This window comes from the organism of the source record quoted next, unplaced genomic scaffold, assembly GCF_019419815.1.
Source record: "Pyrus x bretschneideri cultivar Hongxiangsu unplaced genomic scaffold, Pyrus_bretschneideri_v1 Contig15, whole genome shotgun sequence".
NCBI classification, from domain to species: domain Eukaryota; kingdom Viridiplantae; phylum Streptophyta; class Magnoliopsida; order Rosales; family Rosaceae; genus Pyrus; species Pyrus x bretschneideri.
The window spans coordinates 201,497-222,644 of record NW_025999446.1 but is presented as its reverse complement, the minus strand read 5'-3'; the positions used below and the strand labels follow the sequence as shown (position 1 = coordinate 222,644).

General features: G+C 36.7%; 1 protein-coding gene and 1 pseudogene across 1 annotated transcript; one reads left to right on the top strand and one right to left on the bottom strand.

The window, feature by feature from the left end:
* Window positions 1-230: 230 nt before the first annotated feature.
* Window positions 231-6,837, bottom strand: LOC103945279 (zinc finger protein ZAT10). Its single transcript, XM_048580156.1, has 2 exons — window positions 6,796-6,837; window positions 231-1,235 (listed from the first exon to the last, which is right to left on the bottom strand). The coding sequence occupies exons 1-2, from the start codon at window positions 6,835-6,837 to the stop codon at window positions 405-407; spliced, it is 873 nt and encodes a 290-aa protein (XP_048436113.1). The 3' UTR covers window positions 231-404.
* A 2,271-nt stretch (window positions 6,838-9,108) lies between these two features.
* On the top strand, window positions 9,109-11,917 carry LOC103945278 (annotated as a pseudogene).
* The last annotated feature ends 9,231 nt before the right edge of the window (window positions 11,918-21,148 follow it).

Below are 21,148 nucleotides of genomic sequence, written 5' to 3'. Positions count from 1 at the left end.
GTGTGAAATGTGTGTAGAATATTTTACAGTTAAAAACCGTCACAGAAACACGCACTCTGCCATTTCTCTCCACATGCAAAACCAATGTGCGCAAGTGGGTCTTCTCTGGCTCTCTGCCGCCACCAACTCACGCCGACTCGGTTTTGACTCGGTTGCGCCGCCCATCCAAAAACGTATATAACGCGCCACAAAATTTAAAAAAATGAATAACATCCGCAGAGCTGATAGAATTTTGGGAAAAATAATTAATTGAATATTCCAATTACTTCCACAGCATGTTTATACATAAATAAAATAATCCAAATCCACAAAAGAAAATTACACGCCGAATATTAATTCAAATATTTAATTTCCTAATTAATGCCTACGGGAACTGATTCGCAGAGTCGGTCTGAATCGTCGTCCTAATTTTGTTGGTCCTGTGAAATCTCCATTTTGGGCTTCACCATCAGCAAGAGCCTGGGCTTCTTCGTCGGGTGGGGGCTCTCCACCTCGTCCTCGCCGGATACGAAGAAGTCGCGGGAGAAGTCGGGCAGCGCCGGGAGGTTCAGGTCAAACGTCTCTCGGGGGTGGCCGTGGCTGACCGCGTGAGAAGTTGACCCGACTCCCTCAGAGGAAGTTATAGCGCTTGTGGTAGCACTGGATCCTGCAGCGCCGCCATCGTAGTGGCAGCGCTTGTGGCCGCCCAAGGCTTGACCGGTGGGGAAAGACTTGTGGCATATGGAGCACTCGTGGGACCTTCCCGAAGGGGTGGCGGTGGTGGTGGCGGAGGTTGTGGTGGTTGAGGACGTGGACGGGCCTTCGACGGCCGATCCGGCAGCAGAGCCTTTTCGGTGGCTGGCCTTGTGTCCTCCGAGGGCCTGGTAAGAAGAGAAGCTCTTGTCGCAAACAGAGCACTTGTAGCTCAGGTTAGCCGGCGGCGCTGCTGACGTGGAGGGCTCCATAGAAGGGGATTGAGTGATGATCTGGTGTGAGGCGGCGGAGGTTGTTGCTTTAGTGGGCATGGTATCGGCGAGGTCTCCACCTCTATTACCGCGGGCGAGCATGATGAGGCAGAGGGCGAGGTACTCCTCCTCGGTATGAGGGGTGTCGAGGCGTGGACGCTTGGAACGCTTGCGTTTGGTCCACGGCTCGACATAGTTGAAACTCGAGGCTTTGGTCTCGAGCTGGAAAGGAGACGATCCGGCGGCGAGTGTTGGCGAGTTGAGAGCTTGCGCAGAGCCATCTGATGCTTGCTAATGAAAATTTGAGAGATTCTGTTTTTTTTTGTTTTGAGAGAGAGAGAGGATGGAGAGGTGAAAGACTTGAGAGTTGGAAGTGAGAGTGAGAAGTAGGGGAAGGGGGTATATAAAGCGACGAGGAAGGGAGGGGAAGTTGCGGTCCAAGTGGGAGGAAGTAGTAGTGTCCGTTTAAAATTAAATATCCTCCTTTTTATTTTATTTTAATTATTTGGGAAATAAAAGAGAGACTTGAGGGCAACGAAATTTACCACGTTTATATTTGGGTGGGGTGGGGGGTGGGTTGAGTTTTCTTGGTGGCCAAGGAGGACTGGAGTGGGTCAAAGAACGGAAGGGGTGCCTACTGCCTACTGGGTGTGTGGGCCCACAACTGGACTCAGTTTTTATTTAACTTTTTAATTACAGAAGACTTGGGGCCCAAATACCGAAGACGGTTTCAAAGTCAAGGGTCTAGAGAGAGTGGACACTTTCTAAATCTTCTAATTTCTCAAACAAACGCGGTCCGGGTTTACGTGTTGTTTTGGGGTTTCAGTTGGGATTTGGATCCTCTTCGGATCCCCTTCCTAGGATCCTAGGGATCATGGCACAATGACCGTTTATCAAACATCGTACGGTCACAATTAATTTTTTTTTATATTTTTAAAAGTAAAGCAATCTCGTTTGCGTAAAAAACATTTAATTGTGGCCGCACGATCTTTGATGAACAGTCCTTGTGCCTTGATCCCCAGGAAGGGGATCCGGAGAGGATCCAAATCCTTTAAGTTGTACCGAGTATCATGTCTTAGTACGATTTCATTCTTTATTTTCGGAGAAGGGATCCTTTTCGGATTTGTCCTCCTAATCCATTAAATTTGAAAATTCAGATCGTTGAAATTTGATCCAACGATTACAAATAGGGATTCACTTTAAAAGTTATAATAACTTTAGCCGTTGAATCAAATTTCAAAGGTATGAATTCTTGGACTTGATGGATTAGGAGGAAGAGATCCGAAGATGATCCCTTTCCTTATTTTGGGATGTATAAACATTTTTGCGACTTTTGGCTGTTTTAGTTTTGGTTCCTTTAGTTGTTTCGATTGTCTTATAACAAATGAAATTCACAAAATAATAAATATAACCAAGTCAGTCGATGTCACTTAGTACTACAGTTTAGTGGTAATTCTTTTTATTTGAAAGCATGAGATTTCTTGCTGAAGACGAATTTAAACCATATTATTGCTAGTCTATTATGGAGCTTAGTCCATTTCTCTACTCTCTTAATGTAGACGTCGTGTGTTAAAAAAAAAAAAAAAAAAAAAAAAAAACTAAGCCAATCGATTAGAACATTATAAATATACACTCGCACTCAATTTCAAATCATTGTAGCATAAATTTAAGGGAACTTTAACGAAAAGTTCTTGGTACTGTTCACTTTAACGAAAAATCACATTTTTACACTAAAAAGTCAATCATGGTACTATTCACCTTACCCTTTATTTTGTCTTTATCATTAAAACTTAAAATTTTCAAGTCATTTTCTTTAGTTTTCCTTAAATTTAAACCATATTATTGTTAGTCTATTGTGGAACTTAGTCTACTTCCTTACTCTCTTAATGTAGACATCGTTTGTTAGGGGAAAAAAAAACACTAAGCCGGTCGATTAGAACATTATAAATATACACCGCACTCAATTTCGAATCCCTGTAGCATAAATTAGGATAATTTAAAATTTGTTACTTTGTTTCTTTGTTACTTTATAAGATTGGAAAAGATGAGTAAACGCGGTCGGGTCCAATCTAATTTCCAATTTCCAATCAGAAAGCAGCCGACGTTGTATTTGCTCCCCACATTCAAGGAACCGCAGCGACATTTCCTGGTACTTTCGATTCCTTCACACGCTGCATTAGTTGATAACTTCAGAGATGGGTTTGTCCAATTGGAAGTTGGCAACTTGAAATCTCAGTCAAAGCACCACCGTCATTGCTTAATTAGGGGTGATTAAGGCCTAATCCCGTGGGGTGTTTAGTTAGTGTGGTGGAGATTAACTGTGTTTAACTAGTGGTGCACAGAGACTGCGGGTGAGGGGTCTTTTGTGTATGCCTAATTTTAGGCACCCCATTTGTAAATGTTGGGGAAATCTTTGCCTTTAATTGGGGTTTGTAATCTGATTACTACAAAAATTCTTATATCACATTACTTTAATTAGCCTGTGGTTTGTGAAGCATTAAACTTTGATTGGTATTTCATGTGCGCATTAATTTTCTCAATCACCTAATGAGCACACCAGAATCACATAAATGAAATTCTCTCATGTGCGCATTAACATAAAATATCTGTCATCTTATATTTTTGGCACATTATTTTATAAGAGAAATGCTTAAGACATTCTTTCAAAGTTGGGCTCTACATGGATTCTCTGCCACCTCACAATTTAACGTCCATTCTCATGCCAACATTATAAAATATTGTGTCAAAAACCATGAGGTGACAGAGAGTTCATGAGAATCTCACTTTTAGAGAGTATCTTAGTATTTCTTGTTTTATAATGTTGGCACGTGAATTGACGTTAAACTGTGAGGTGACGGTTAGTCCACTTTGAGACAGTCTCTAATTACTACCACATTATTTTGGTTCAAGAATTAAGTTAAATTTAGTTCACTTTACGAGAGGCCTTCTTAATTGGACGCCTGTACCACGTAGTTGTCAGGCCGAGACTCATTAGGTTGGATCGTAAGTGAGTGAATGGCGTCCGAATACGTAGTGTTAGTATTATTTGTAAGTTCTTTTATGTCTTGGATGTAAGAATAACTAGATGACATGGCATGATTGTCTGATATAGTTTGATTGCGTGACAGTCCACTTAGCATTCTTGAATAAAATAAAAAACAATCTTACTAACGATCATGTGAATTTAAGTGACTCGTCGCATTTAATTTTATACGTTGTTAAGGTACTTCATCATATATGTCACTTACTCTCTTGTTTGTGTGTTTCAACTTCATCGGCCTCCATTTTAAAGTACAAACTAGTAGATCTGTATGTCAAATCCTACTTTCTAATTCAATGTACACGTTTTAGCAGCCACAATATCCTAAACTACTTGGAATATGCTAAGTTAATTGCACAAAAGACCCATAAATTGTCGTGTACTAACTCAACACTCAACAGTTTTCTAATTCGTCGTTCGTATTACAAATTTTATGTTGACCTGCAATATAATTTGTGTCGCCCACTTGTACTTTCTGGAAAGACCTTTTGATTATCTGTTTGAATTTGACTCCTCCATTTAGACGGCTTTTCTGGGATGGTTGGCTCTCGCACTTGCTAGAAAGCAACAAGAACATCTGCAAAGCATCTGGATTACTGACCTAGTGAAGGGTTAATATCACAATTAATATTAGATTAAACTAAATGGAGAAGCGGAGATCATTTGTATTTGAAACGCAGTGTGCTAAAGGAAATATCGCATCACTAGAACAATTCGTCACAGATACTATAATTTAGAACAACGTGGTCAAGAGATGTGAGTTATTTTGGTCTTGTTATGTGGGGTTATATTTGGGGTTATATTTTGATGAATACGTGAATAATCAAACTTTAAGAGTAGTGTGAATTTCTTACTTGAAAGAAGGGTGGTGTTATTCGCACTTTTAACTGTTTGATCGAATGAATTAAAAAAAATTAAATAACAGAAATTAACAAAAAAATATGAGCTAAGTAAAATAAAGGTATAGATAGCACCAGCCTTAAAAAAGAAATAAATGCCTTATCGCCTAAGAGTTTTATGTGGAGGTGTGTAGGATTCGGTCTGCCATATGGCCTAATACTTAAAAGGCCAGGACGGTTGCTGCCTTTTGGCAACTGCACTAAAAAAATCAAGAATCTTAATGAAATACTTTCGGCATTGTATTGTTCACTTTTAACGAAAATGACATTTTTATTTTGAAAAGTCACTCCATGTACTATTCACTTACACCTTAATTTTGTCATTTTCGTTAGTTTTTCTTTAAAAATAAGGACACTCAACAGAGAGAGGACTGGCCTACTTCTTGAGTTTATCTACATTCCCTCTTAAGTCTAATTAAAACAAAATGATTAATAAGTTGCTTTGTGGCTAACAAGAAGTGGGATTAGTTACTGGGATTAGCTCAACGATTAAGGTGAGTAGAATGATAAGTAAGAGTAGACCAAAGACGTAGAGTTTGGCATTATAAAAAAAAGATAAAGTACACGTACAAGTAAAGAGTCCCTTGACACCCATGAGTTAGGAAGAAATCGTTGAGCACCGTCCTGCAGTGCGGTATAACTAATTGGTCTGTTACAATAGAGATGAAAAAAGAGTTATGTTCTAATATATAAAACTATAATCACGTGTTATAATATAAATGAGATTAATAATAATTTCCGGTGTTAAATACATATTTCTCTGGACGTGGGGACGATGACGTATGTCATTCAAATCGTGTTTTGCATTTTGGATGTTGCTAAGCTACCATACATACAGGGACACCCCAAAAGTAGATGTTGTTTAGCAATTATTTAAGAATTATTAATTATATTTATTTTTTTAAAGCCAGACATAAGAACATCAGTTAATATGTGGTTAATCACTTGTTTAAACAATTATCTAAAACAAAACAGAAAAAACGGAAAAAAAAAAAAGAATAGAGCCAGCTGGGCATGAAAAGATAAGTGTTAAAGTAGTGAATAGGTCCATTTCGCAAGGTGAAGTCACTGCTTACCTACGATGTCGTTTGGCATAGCACGCAGCCCATATATTTTCATGTCAAAAGCTTGAAGTTTTATTGGTAAACAGACTAAATTTACAAAAACGTCTACGATGCACTCATAGCGCCGCAATAAGTTACGATATTGCTAAATAGTGAAGTTATCACAAATATATACATCGTTACTGTTATGTACTTGAGATCGACAGAAAACCTCCTACAACAAACTGAGTGGTTTAAAAATAAATCTTAATAGGGGAAACTTCTAGTGATCACCAGTAGAAGAAAACAGAAAATGTGACGAGAAAAGTGGTGGGATGTTTTTATTCCCTTTAAATGAGGTACAGCTGGTGGCTTTGTTACGACAATCTACTCTTGTAGGGGATTAGAAAGACTTAGATACATTTCAACCTTCTCCTAACCACAGTCGTTTGATCTACCAGTGCTAGAAACTAAACCCAAAACGTGTAATGTGGAATACGAGCCTGAAACTTGTTTTCAATTACTGGACCACTTTGTGATGGTTTTGGTGGTGTGTTTGGAAGCATGTGATAGTGGGTTTATATGTGGAAGAAGTTAGGAAGGGGCTGTTTTGAGATATGTTGATGTGTTTTAATACACTTAGGGACTGATTTGGTATTGCTATGTTTTGAAAAAAAAAAAAAAAAAAACTGCTTTTGCTATGCTATGAGAATAAGCTCATTTTTGCTGTTTCACATTTTAACTTTTTTTTTTCGTCCAGAATTGTGAAAATAAGCTGTTTTTAAGTGTTTACCAAATACCTTTTTGAGCTCAGCCTTTTTTGATACTCACTTTTTATAAAAGCACCTCAATACCAAATCAGTACTTACATAGGCGGCATATACTGAGCCCTTTTCATCCTTATCTTTCATTTACGCCAGTCGGCCCTTAAGTTGGGCCATACGGGCCTACTCAGTTGTACTTGTGGGTTGGCTATGATGTAATTACAATTCAGTCCAAAATTTGTTGATCGAAACCCATTGCATCTGCATCTCACCTATTGCCATAATCAATTACATTCAGATAATAACAAATTCAAAAGGAAATCGGGTGGTTCCTCGAATCAGGAACATAATTTAGAGTTGTTGCGAAGTGTATAGCATGTCAGACATCGTGCAATACCATTAGCTTGGCAACGCGTGTGGGCAACCAAAGTTTCATTGATCTTGAGAAGCAAAGCCTTTGAATCTTCCTCAATATGCCACCAACAGGACATGTTAGGAGAACTCTCCTTCATAGTTTTACTAAGGATTGGTTCCAATAACTTTAAAAGTGAGGCTGGTTCCAATAACTTTAAAAGTGAGACTCGTTATAGACTATTTGTCACCTCACAGTTTAATGTCAATTTCCATATCAACATTATAAAATATTATGTTAAAAATACGAAATAACATAAAATTTATAGAAAATTTCACTTTCTTTTCTTAGCATTTCTCCTAATATCAATATGCCCATATAACTTGTGTCAAATTTGGGAGTCCAACCGAAAAGCCCGCGACTGGCTCTTGGGTTTCTGACCTGAGAGAGTTGATGGGCCCATTGTTGTGTTGTTATTAGGGGTGAAAAAATTCCCAAAAATCTCTAACCAAACAGAAAAAATACCGATCCTAAACCAAAAATGTCCCAAATCGATTTTCCCAAAATTTTCGGTATGCTATCCTGAAAAAATACTGAAATTTCGGTATGGGAATCAGGATTGTCTTCCCAATATCTCGGTATTCCCATACTTAACCAAAAATATATATTTTTAATTATTATTATATATATATTTACACAGATAATAATATATATTATTTTTTTTAATTATAGTTAGAGTTAATTTGAACTGTTGGATTGTTTCAAATTAATCTATGTCGTCCATTCCTTGTTATGCTTTCTCCCCGTCGAGGACTCGAGTGTCGTTTCGAACTTTCGATTTCATTTCTTACTCACTTAGACGCAATCTCTCAGCTCAGCGCCTCAGCCACTGAGAGAGCCCTCTCCTCCTTCTCTCTGTCTCAAATCCAATTCCGGCCAGCCAGTCACCGGCCCACCACCACACGGATCATCCACCGTTCTCTCTCTGACGGTGGACCCTTCCTTCACGACACAAAGCCACAGCCACCACCGATCTCTCTCTCGCGATTCTCTCTATCTTGACTCTTTCTCGCGATTCTCTCTCTCAGGAGTCTCTGACTCTCTCATGTGATTTTCTCTCTCAGATTCAGACACAGGTAAATAAATAAGGGAATTAATTTAGGGTTTGTGAAATTTAATTTACAAATTCTAGATTAGGGTTAGTAATTTTAGGGTTTTTGAAATTTAATTTTCAACTTCTAGATTAGGGTTTGTAAATTTAGGGTTTGTTTGGTTTCACAAATTCTATTTAATTGATTTAATGGTTCTTGGGTTTTTGCAGATTGGTGAAGGTCCGAAAGAACTGGGCTTTTTTGCTTTGCTTCTGCAGCTTTTGTGCTGGAGTTTTATTTACCAACAGGTAAATTTCTCAGATGAAGTAATCAGGAACTTATGGATTAGAACTTATGTTCGATGTCTGTTCTTTTAACCTAGTCATAATATATTTTGTTCATTGCTTGGGATAAAGTAATCAGGAAACATTGATATAGGCATATGGATTAGAATTGTTTGTCTCCTACATTTGTGATGCCAATGGGCTAGACTGGAAAAGAGTGACCTAAACTTTCAGAATGTTGTACAAGATGTTGGCAGAGTTGTCAAATACTGTATGGTTTGCGCTTATTGGTCATTGTGAACGTTCTGTATTTAAGCCTCTTGAGTTATAAGTGGTTGCTTGTCTACGAACGTATAAAATTTGAAGTCTATGGGTCGATTATGTTAGGGATGGAAGAAGACTACACTAATACAATGAAGTTGTCATTCCTCTAGTAGGTGGTGCTTTGCTGCTTTCACAATCCTTACAAAGTTGCATTTCTTGTGGCATATTGCATTTCAGAACAATTTTCTTTGATTAGGTCCTCCTATATGTTATGTCAATTCCTGTGGAGTTCATATAATGCTCACTTCCCAGCCAAATATTATAGCCGAAAAGCCCATAAATATTTCGGGATTCCCGATTATCTCGAAATACCGAAACTATTTCGGATTCCAAAAAATTTGGTTTGAAATTGATCTTGAAATTGGAAATACCAAAAATTTCGATTTAAGAATCGGGATTAAGTTTTGGTTCGGTATCTCATACCGAACCACCCCTAATTGTAATGATGTTTCAAAGCACCTCATTTCTTTTCTCGTCAAATTCCTTCACTTTCTCACACGCAGTCGCCTTCCGCCCTCCCGCAGCTAGAACTTCGTCCTCCCCCGCCGCGCTGCCCTCCATTCGTTTCCCAAATTACAGATCCGCTCGCCCTCCCGCGCGCTGCTCTGGTAAAGTTATAAACCCTGCAAATCCTCAGCCCTGAATCTGTCGATGAATTATAAAATGTACATTTTTGCATGTTAATTGTCGGTCTTGTTGTGATGAAGGATAGATCGCTAAGCTTTAAAGCATCGTAATTTCTCAGAAATTTCAGAATTCAGAATTTTCCAATTTTTTTTCCTTTTTTCGTCAAGCAATGAGTAATTTGGTCATCTGAAAAATAAAATTTATGGGGTTGGTGGATATTTTTATTTATTTTTCTCATATAAAACAAAAAAATGCAAGATTGTGACTATAGTTTCTGGGCCTCTGTTTTTTCCCTTGTGTGGTTAGTGAGTAAGTGTGAAGCGCTGAAAGTTGAAGCAATGGCAGCGGAAGACAGTCGGGATCCTCGCCTTGCTAGAATTTCATCTGCTATCAGAGTCATACCAGACTTCCCCAAGCCAGGTACTTTACACACACACACACACACAATGTGTTTTTTCCTTGTTGGGTTCGATTCGATTTGTGATTTTGGGTTTTACTTGATTTCTGGTCTCGAATGGAGGTTTTGTGAGTTGTGCTTGGCTTTACTTTTTATGGCAGGGATTTTGTTCCAAGATATTACTACATTGCTCCTGGATACCAAGGCTTTCAAGGACACCATTGATTTGTTTGTTGAGAGGTACAAGGACAAAGAAATCTCTGTTGTTGCAGGTAATTCAATACATGCTCTCACTTTTAGCCAGTTTATCCTGAATTCGTTTGTTCACGAAATTTTAACGGTAGTTTAGTTGCGCGCCACCTATGTTGGTCACTTATGAAATAAACTTTATGGATAAGTATGTCATATATCTGCAAATTTAGTCGGTTTTTGGAATTAAACCGTATCTAGAGCATGGTCTTCAGCATTCTGGCGTTCTTACTGATTCAGTGGCTGTTTAGTTGTATATACTGAACATTGGGGGTATGTTTATGGTCTGAAGTTTTATTATGACATAATGCAGGTGTTGAAGCTAGAGGGTTTATATTTGGCCCTCCTATTGCCTTGGCCATTGGGGCAAAATTTGTGCCCATGAGGAAACCAAAGAAGTTGCCTGGTAATATATCACACCTTTTTTCTTTTCCTCCTCTTATACTACATAAAATTTTGAGCTTTGAGAAGTTTCTCCGTAGGTGGGATTCGAGGGAATCATTGGTTAGTGACTGGCTTACTGGGAGAATTAGGATAATTTACTTTTTACCCCATCTCGTTAAATACAACTTGAATGTTATTTTACTTTCAGGATGGATTGATCATCTATACATCTTTCGTTACAATGCAAATGTTAACTCATCCAATTACAGTCTAGTTTTTTTATTCATATGTTAGACATAGTGCTATACCCAGTAATGCTGAGAAATTCTGAGTACTAGGAATGAGTGTTTTTGCCCTTGAATTGTGATTTTGCACTCTTGATAATACAAGAAGATTAATCCCCTCATGGCGCATAAATTAAGTCAAAATCAGACATTCACATTATGATTTTCAGTCTAATTACACTAATTTTGCTGTTGTGACTTTGGAATAGGAAATGGTAGAAAGAGTGAAAGTTAATCCGATAGCAAAGACATAGATGCCAAAACTCACTGTTGCTTTAAATATGTCACAACGAATAAATAACGAGTGCTGGGTTAAATATCTTTATTCCTTCAGAAAGTTTGCTCCTTTGCTTTGCATGAGTAAGTAGTGTTATTGTATCTTGTGGCTTTTCCGAACCACCAATTGGTTAAGAAATCATAAACAGTGTGGTTCTGGGTGTGCTAATATTATTTTACATTTTATTCACCCATCAATTATCATGTGCTTTCGATAAATATAATTCTCAAGATGGCATGTAATCTAATATGTTTATGGTTCTGCAGGGAAGGTTATTTCTGAAGAGTACTCTTTGGAGTATGGAACAGATACTATGGAGATGCACTGTGGGAGCTGTAGAAGCAGGTGAACGTGCCTTGATCATAGATGACCTCATTGCAACTGGGGGAACCTTGGGTGCTGCCATCAGGCTACTTGGTAGTTTATCAAACCACAAACTTTACGTCTGAATGCTTATGGCCTTGCACAACTCAAATGTTTGCTTTTTTTTTTTTTTATTGCAGAGCGTGTAGGGGTGCATGTCGTTGAGTGTGCCTGTGTAATTGAATTACCAGAACTAAAGGTATGACATTAAAACTCTCTTGATTAGTTGATGTTGAAGACGGAATCTGGATTTTGTTGTATTTTTTGGTACATTTAATGCACTACTGATGTGCTTATATGGATTGTTTCAGGGTCGGGAACGATTGGCGGAGAAACCATTGTTTGTTCTAGTTAGCGGAGACGCATGAGCATGGTTTCTGTTGGGGCTTGCAGATTTTCAGAAAAGCAACCTGATTGTTAGCAGGGGCGTACGGTTGATTATCGGTTTGTTTACATTGGGTCATTGAAGAGCTAAACAAACTTGGTAGATGTATGTACCATGTACTATGTAGAAATAAGTAGTTTTTTTCTCTTTTCACTTATAAATCTGGTAATATTGATTCAGTTTGATTTATGTCCAAAAAATTCAGCTGTTTTCGGATTGGGTCCAGTTTTATTTGATTTGTTATTACACCTGTTTTGCTCCTTGAAAATAAAAAATATTTAAATTCTTTAAATTTAAATTTAAATTTAATCTTCAAATACGTTTATCTACCCATTTTCTAATTAAAAACATTTTAAAAACACATTACAACAAATCTTATAAGTTAATCAAAAGGGTTATTATCCAAAATGATTTCTGAGATTTGCATGATCAATAGAAATGGTCCTGAGATTGAAAATCAATAGAAATGGTTCTTGAGATTGTTCACCATCTATGATTTTGGTCATTCCGTTAAAAACTTTTTGGGCAATTTTCAAAGCTTCGTAACTTAATTGATTCTTAACCAAATTCAACTCATAATATATCAAAATGAAGATAAGAAGGTGTAGAACAAGATTATACCTATTTGGAACCCTAATGATTGCCGGAGATAGCCGAAAAATACCCTGAAAGGTGATTGGATCGCGGGAAAATTGGGAAACTCACTGGAAACTGGGTAAACTTTAAATGTTCATAACTTCTTCAATACTCAACGAAATCGAGTGATTCAAAAACGAAAATCATACTTCTCGATGAGACGAAGAGAATGGTATCTTTCTTTACTGCTAACTTGTCGTGGTTTGGCCGGAAAACTGCTTGAAAGTGGCTAACTCGAAAATGGTTAGCCATTTTCGAGCCGTTGTCCGACCAAACCACGGCGAGTTAGCCTTCAAAAAAGGTACCATTCTCTTCGTCTCGTCAATAAGTATTATTTTTGTTTTTGAATCACTCGATTTGGTTGATTATTGAAGAAGTTATGAATGTTTAAAGTTTACCCAGTTTCTAGCAAGTTTTCCAGTTTTTTCGCGGACCAGTCATCTTTCAGGCTATTTTCTGGCCATCTCCATCAACCATTGGGCTTCCAAATAGGTATAATCTTATTCTAAACTTTCATATCTTTATTTTGATATATTATGGATCGAATTTGGTTAAGCAACGGTTGAGTTACAAAGCTTTGAAAATTACCCAAAATCGTTTTTAACGGAAGGACCAAAATCATGGATGGTGGACAATCTCAGGGATCATTTCTATTGATCATGCAAATCTCAGGGATCATTTTTGTATAATAACCCTAATCAAAATTAAAAGAAACATTGTCAAGGTATGAGCAAAAACATATCGTATAGGTAGATAATGACACACCCCAACCCGGAAAGTCCACTAGGACTCCGAATCGAGCTGTGTTGGTCGACATTCGGAAGGTGACGAAGCCATAGAATGTGATAATGTGTAAAGTGTGAATAAATTTAAACTTAAAAATGTCTATATACACAACTACGCGGTGAGCAGGTATGGACCCATTTCACACATGATACAAAGCATAAGACAAGTACAGTGAACAAAGATAATAATTATACCATCAATATAAGCCATTAGAACTGGGAGTGCCACATGTCCTTGTCGATACGGAACCATACTACTAGAACCTGGAGGGGTGTAAAAATAGAAAGTATGAGTGGTCAAAACAAAGATTTTCAAAATCATTTCCATTCTCAAAGATAGTAACCCCTCGCCGTAAAACTTGAATAGTTTCAAGCAAATCCTACTACGTAAAAGTATGAAATCAAAAGTATACTAACAGTAAACTCAAAAGTATAATACTACTCAACATCTCATTAGCAATATAAATAATCATGTGCTTAATAAACCATATTAGCACGCAAGCTGGAGTCACCTATAGTGACCTGTATGATTTATTCATATCTCATCACATATCTCATCAATCATGGTTAGCATATAAGTCGGAGTCACCTATAGTGACCTGTATGACTTATCCATATTTTAGTAATATGTCAGCTGGATCCACCTCTTGTGGCCTGTACGGCTGAACCCATAGCTCATCACATATCCCTACACATGAGTCGGAACCACCTATAATGGTCTATACGACAGGCTGGGTGTAAATAAATACCCTCAAGTGCTACGATCATGTGAAGGCTATGCGAAGTATATTAAGTCACCTACGAGTTGGAACCACCTAATGTGGTCTGTATGACAGGCTGACACCTACCTTGAATTTAAGATGAACGTGTGGTGCGGGAGGTGAACGATCACGTGAAGGCTAGGCCCTGGCCACGGGCGGGAGCACTAACACCGAGGTGTAAGTTTATAAGCTCTAATATATCTCAACACAATCGTACTCACTACCATCATTATCATCAAAGTGTACTTACCTGTAGGGGTGGGCACGGTGCGGTTCGGTGCGGTTCCACCCCTAAACTGGAACCGGAACCGAAATATATTAACGGTTCGATTCGGTGCGGTTCCAATTAAATTTATGACTAGAACATTACGGTTCGGTCTACACCGGTTCCGATTCGATTCTTGGCGGTTTACGGTTCCTAATAATAAATTATTTGAACACCAAATCATTATGTATTCAAATACATCTTCTAAAACTGATTACATAAAGTTGCATACAACACATCTTTTTTAATGCAAATGTCTTTGGTAGTGGCACCAAGTCAACAAAAAGAGACAACTAAAATACATATGCATTGGTCAATCAGTCAACAAACAAAAAAATGATGAAACAAATTGCAGGTTTTCAGACTTCAGAGAGCAAGCAAGAAGCAGCAGGTCCTGTACACAATTTTTCAACCTATTTTTCAACCTATTATACCATGACATGTGTGTGTATATATAATTTATTTATTTATTATTAATAAAACGGTTCGGTTCGGTTCGGCTGGTTCTTGGTCATTCGAAATCGGAACCGGAACCGGTTTGAACGGTTCGGTTCGGTTTTTCACTCAAAGTTAACTTTTCCGGTCAACACGGTTTTTTTCGATTTTTTTTCTTACAGTTCGATTCGGTTTTGCGGTTTGGCGGTTTTTATGCCCACCCCTACTTACCTGAATCTCACTTGAGCATCCGCAACATCATTTGGCACTTCAAAGCATTACAATAATTAGATTCATGTAATATACATATGAATATGCCATGATACAATCTAAACCCAAACATTTCATAGTGTTTCCAAATATATATAATATAACATAGTGTGAAATGCATAATCTGTAACCCCCACTTCTAAACTACTTAGTTTTGGGAATAATTATCGGTGATAAGCTCAACTAGACACTAGTTTAATTAACTATCACTACTTACGTTTCCTTACTTCAATTTCTCGATTCTTCATACATTGATTTATAACCAACATTTAACCACCAAAACATAAGGTTAAATCTCACATTTTGCACCACTCTCCCTCACATTGCTGAATTCCCCAACAAGGCTATTGTCCCAATTATTTAGTCTCATTTATTATATAGATGCATCCAACGTTTCGTTAAACTACCTATGTATCCTAAACAGGGATCAAGTCATTCGCAGTTCACATTAATTATTTGCATGTGACATGCATAAATTAATTTAGAAACGTTTGCAGAACTAATCAATTATATACATATAATAAGAAGGAAAAGATCCACTCACATGGAGTCCACGCTATGATTCACTAGCACGCACATCGAGGCATCCCGAACGATTGGCGGCTATAACAATTATCGAATCACATCTCAGAACTCTTATGAATAGAGTACATAATTCACATAAGGCACATCCTCAAGGACATTCTAAAATAGTTTGAGACTCATTGCCCACAAGTCAACCGTCGATAGGGTCTACAACCCTGTATAATTCGATCAGGAAGATCTGCATATCAAATTTCCAATCCGCGACTTCCAAAGATCCACATTATGTTTCTAGAATAACATACTAAAATTTCATTACGATCCAACGATTGGATCTTCGCCAATTTCCAAAACTGATTAGCGGTTAACGTTTTATTTTATTAACTTACAAATCCAATTCGGGAAGATCCGTACGTCGAATTCCAAATCTGTAAGTTCCTACATTCTTCAAATATTACGTACTACAAGGTAACAAAGGTTGGCAACGACTTAACGGTCGGATCGTCGATTCACATAAATACCTAATCACGTATCGTAGAGAATTTAGGTTCCAATGATCAACCTACGTCATTCAAATATCAAAACTGAATTCAAGACATTTAATATAGCCTAAAAATAGCATTGGCGGCCCACTGACCACGCACCGCCGCCGGTGGCGGTCAGCTGTCCTGACTCGCTGGAAAATTCAACTATTTCAAAAAATTACCAAAATTTACAGAAATGAAGATCTCAATGAGTAGAGTAACTTTCACACTTGTGGCCAAGGCCAATTAGGCCGGGAAGAACTTCAATTTGGTTAAAACCCGTCGGAAACCCTATATTTGGGTGTGTTCGATTCGACCTCCAAACTTGCTCCGATGCCTCCACCACTGTCTGGGCTTCCTGGGTTCTAGGGAAGTGTTTTGGTAGTGGTAATTGAAGGAGATTGATTCACAATTAGTGAATCCCGAGTAATGTCTCACGGCACCCACTGCCGGTTTTTAGAACAATTTACCACCAAATTCCTCCTAATCTTGGGTGAAAATGAAAGAAGGGAGGTTAAGGGATGATTTCCAGGTGGAGAATAGGTGAATTTTGTCGGATTACTAGGTGGAAATCACCCTGAATTAGAACCAGGTCGAAACCGGTTTTGGTTGTGGGCGTGGGTGTGGCTGACGAGAAGAGGGAAATCCCCTCTCCTGATTGGCTGCCCACCCCTTTCTCCTAATTGATCATTTCCCCTTTTTGTCTGATTGGTCCACTCCTTCCTCCCTAATTTTCTAATTGGCTACACTTCCCACATGGTGGGATTTAATTTTCCTTTAAATCTAAAGTTTAGTGAAACAATTTCTAATGTTCGTAGTTATACCGTTATAATCTGGACTCGCAAACGGATTTTGCCTATGCGTCCGTAGCTTCAAAATCTAATCGGAAACATTAATTGTGACTTTGAACGGTCAACGGAAGTCAAACACCCTAGCCTCAAAGGGTATTTTCGTAAAATCACATATTAAAATTATAAAATCATCATTTTTAGGGACGGGCTGTTATAGATAACACAATTATTTTCGAGATAGAAAAATTGTGATATATAGTTAGATAAAATAAAATAATCTATAATACAAGTAGAATAATAAAAGAATTGTGATCTTGTATTTCAAAAAGGACGAAGATATCATAAGAACTGAAAGAAGAAAGAAGGAGATTGAAGAAGGGGAGGAGAACACGGCACAAATTGTATACCGAGTTATAGAAGAAGATATATGCTTTAAAACTAATTCTACAAGTAGGGAATTATTTTAAAGATAAATAATCAATTATTATTAATTCACAATACAGTAAGTTTAAAATGTGGGAAGAAAAAAAGTAAGCTTAAAATTAAGGAATAGTATTAATTATTTTACTAATCATTAAGGGGTAGTTTTGATAAAAATTTAACAATAAATTGATGTGGACAATGAGCCATTGGACTTAATTTAATAATCAAATAAAATTGGACTATACGCAATAAGTCACCAAAGTGAAACTATCTCAGTTGTCTTGTATTTTTCTTTTCAATGTTAAAAAAGACTTTAAGTTTGAATCTTTGACATAAAAATAATATTTTCGAATTGCATCCTTTCATTGTCAGTAATGCCTTTTATCCAAATCATGTATCGGGAATTTAGCAGCCACAATATCCGAAGGAGGTGTAATATTCACATATTTTTTTTTATTTTTTACACATTTTTTTAATGTTCGATCGTCCGATACGATGAATTAAAGAAGATAAAAAAAGGTGTGTGGATAACACACACGCAAAAGGATCCTAAACCACGAAAAAGGATCCTCGCCGGATCCTTTTCCTAAGGATCCTCGCCGGATCCTTTTCCTAAGGATCCTAGGGATCTCATGATCTCATCCGTTCATCGTACATCGTGCGGTCAGTTTTCGTTAGGTACTATTCATATTAAAATTTAAAATTTAAAATTTGAAATAATTTCTGACCGCACGGTACAGATCCTTTTCCTAAGGATCTTAGGGATCTCATGATCTCAGTTTTATTTAAGTGTTATTCATATTTAATTTTAAATTTTAAATTTTAAATAATTTCTGACCGTACGATATACAATGAACGAGTGAGATCAAGACAGATCCTTTTCCCTAAGCCACTTCCACTTCAATGTACAAGTTTTAGCAGCCGCAATAGTACAAATAGTGATTCTGTATGTCAAATCCTACGTTCGAGCCAGCCAGCTAGGCTGCAAAGATAAGTGTTAAGACTAGTGAATAGGTAGAACTCGCAAGGTGAAGTCACTGCTTACCTACGATGTTGTTTGGCATAGCAGGCGGCACACATATTCATGTCAAAAGCTTAAAAGTCTTTTTTGTAAACAGATTAAATTTTCAAAAAGGTCTACGATGCGCTCATAGTGTCACAATAAGTTATGATATTATTAAATAAGTTTTTTAGTTAAAATGGTTCATGAGATTTGAATAACAAATCATTTTGATCTTTAATATTGAAAATCAATAGAAATGATCATTGAGATATGAAGCGTTAAAAATTGCCTAAACTTGTTCTACACCTTCCTATCTTCATTTTGATATATTATGAGTCTAATTGGGTTAATAAACTATTAAGTTATGAAGCTTTAAAAATTACCCAAACTTCCAGCCAAAGCTCCGGGACACTAAACAGAGTTTTTAATGGAATGACCAAAATAATGAAGGTTGGACAATCTCAAGGATCATTTTAGCTAAAAAGCCTATTAAATATCAAAGTTATAACAAATATATCGTTATTGTAATTTACTTCAGATCGACATAAGGCATCCTACAACAAATTGGGGAGTTTAAAAAATTCTTACTAGTGTAAACTACTAGTGATCAGTAGAAGGAAATAGAAAATGTGATGAGAAAAGTGGTGGTGTTTTTTAATTTCTTCTATAAAATAGAAGACTAGATGCTGACTTTTCTACGACAATCCACTTTTATAGAGGTTGGAAAGACTTAGAGACATTTCAATCTCTCTCTAGCCAATGTTATTTAATTTATTAGCGATAGAAATCAAATCCAAAATATGTCATGTGAAAGACGAGCCTGAAATCATTTCCAACTGCTAAACTACTTCATGATGGTTATAGTGGTGTGTTTGGAAGCATGTGATAGCATGTGATAGTGGGTTTGTATGTGGAAAAAGTTAAGAAAGAGGGTTGCTTTGACATATGTTGACGTGTTTTAATACACTTACATTGGCGACATACACTGAACCCTTTTCATCCTTACCTTGCATTTGCATAAGTGGGCCTTTAAGTTGGGCATGGTGGGCCTATTGAGTTGTACTTGTGGGTTGACTATAATGAAATTACAATTCAGTCCTAATTCGTTGATCGAAATCCATTGCACCTATATCTCACATCAATAATAAATTCGAAATGAAATCGGACGGTTCCTCGATCCAGGAAAAGAAGGTAGAGTTGTTGTGAGGAGCATAGCGTCCTAGACAATGTGCAAAACCATTAGCTTTGCAACACATATGGGCAATCAAAGCTCCAATGATCCTGAGAAGCAAAGCCTTTGAATCTTTCACAATATGCCCCCACCGTACATGTTAGGAAAACTCTGGTTCAAAACTTTCACGATCCGAAGAGAATCACACTCAATTGTTAAATTATGAAGACCATTATCCATCGGCAACTTGCATATAGATGCGATCAATTTTGCTACTTCCTATCGAAAGTGAGACGTAAAGATGGTATGTCTTTCACATCTCCCAGAGTGTTAGCACACACAAGTGGCATTTCTAATAGTGGAAATCATAATTGCAATTTTGTGTACTTTCTGCACAATTCCGTTTATTTTTATTAGTAAGTGGACAAAAATCAATTATCGGTTCTACTTACGGCAGCCTTTTAATATTTAAATTTAGGAAATTTTATTTGAATACATCTAACTTCTTTCTACATTTAACTTACTCTTTTCACTCATATATTTGTTTTATTAAAGAATTAATATATCTTTAAACCCAAATTTATTATTTAAATTACCCTCTTAAACCCAATTCAAAATGTAAAATTATCTTCACACCCATTCCCTTTATAAAATAACATCTCTAATTGATTTTTTTTCTTTTCAAAGAGGCGTCATTTGCCCCTCTATAATTGCATATGCCTGTATATGACTAGCATTTCCATGGCTGCTTTTTACTTTCTGCTAGCACAACCCATCCATGGACTTGGGATCCAAGAGATCATTCCATAGACTTGAATTTACCAAGAGAATGTTATGCAAGCTCCAGTTCAATCCTTTTTAAATTGAGCATTTTCATGTACCTTTTAAGAAACTTTGAAGTAACATAGGGTTGAGTGTTTTGCTGCTATGTTAATAAACAAATAAACAAATTGGAGCTATTTCGAATAAAAAAGGTGCAAGACATGCCACCTGCTAGTTCGTGGTTAAGGTTGAGCAATCTTTATTTGTACCAAGAATCAAGTTTTATGTCTTTGCATTACTAATCAAAAGTCTTTGCATTTGTATTTTGGGGTGCATACAGACGGCAAAGAAAAACAAATACAATATAATATAAAAAGTATGAAATTTAATCCGAAGAAGAAGCAAACAAACAAAATATCCATAAATCGAGTCATACCTTAGTTGGACGATTAAAAACTTCAAAATCACCATCCATCAATAGAAAAACTTGTTTTTCTCTATTAGAGCTATTAGGGTTTTAGTCGGAATGAACGTAAGGTAAACAAAGGATGATGCTAGGGTTTAATTATAGTATGTGGGTCTATTGATAAATTTGATTTTTATTATTAATTTCATTTTGTACTTAATAGTAATTATACAATAAGGTAAAATAGATAATTAACATTTAAATTTAAGTTAGGTGTAAAAAAATGTTAGATTAGTGTAAATAAAAATTCCCTTTAAATTTTAACCAACATACTAAAACAATAGCGCTTTTATTTTTAATTTCAAACTCAATTATTTTGTTCATTTATTTCTCTCTCGAGAAATTTTGCATATGAGATGCTAATATGAATTTACATATATTTTAATAAGTGGATTTATTTATAGATATTGTTTCATATGTTTCTAAATTATCATATCAACCTGTATAGTCTAACTACTTATTTGGAAGTTCTTTTAAAATAACCAAAAACGTTTTTAGAAAAAAATTCCTTGAAGTGCTTCTTGAAAGAAGCCACTATGCATTTGAAGTGTTTTTTCAAGATTCATTTGCGTTATATTAAGGATTGGCTCTAATAACATTTTCATTAAAAGTGTTTTCAATCATTTT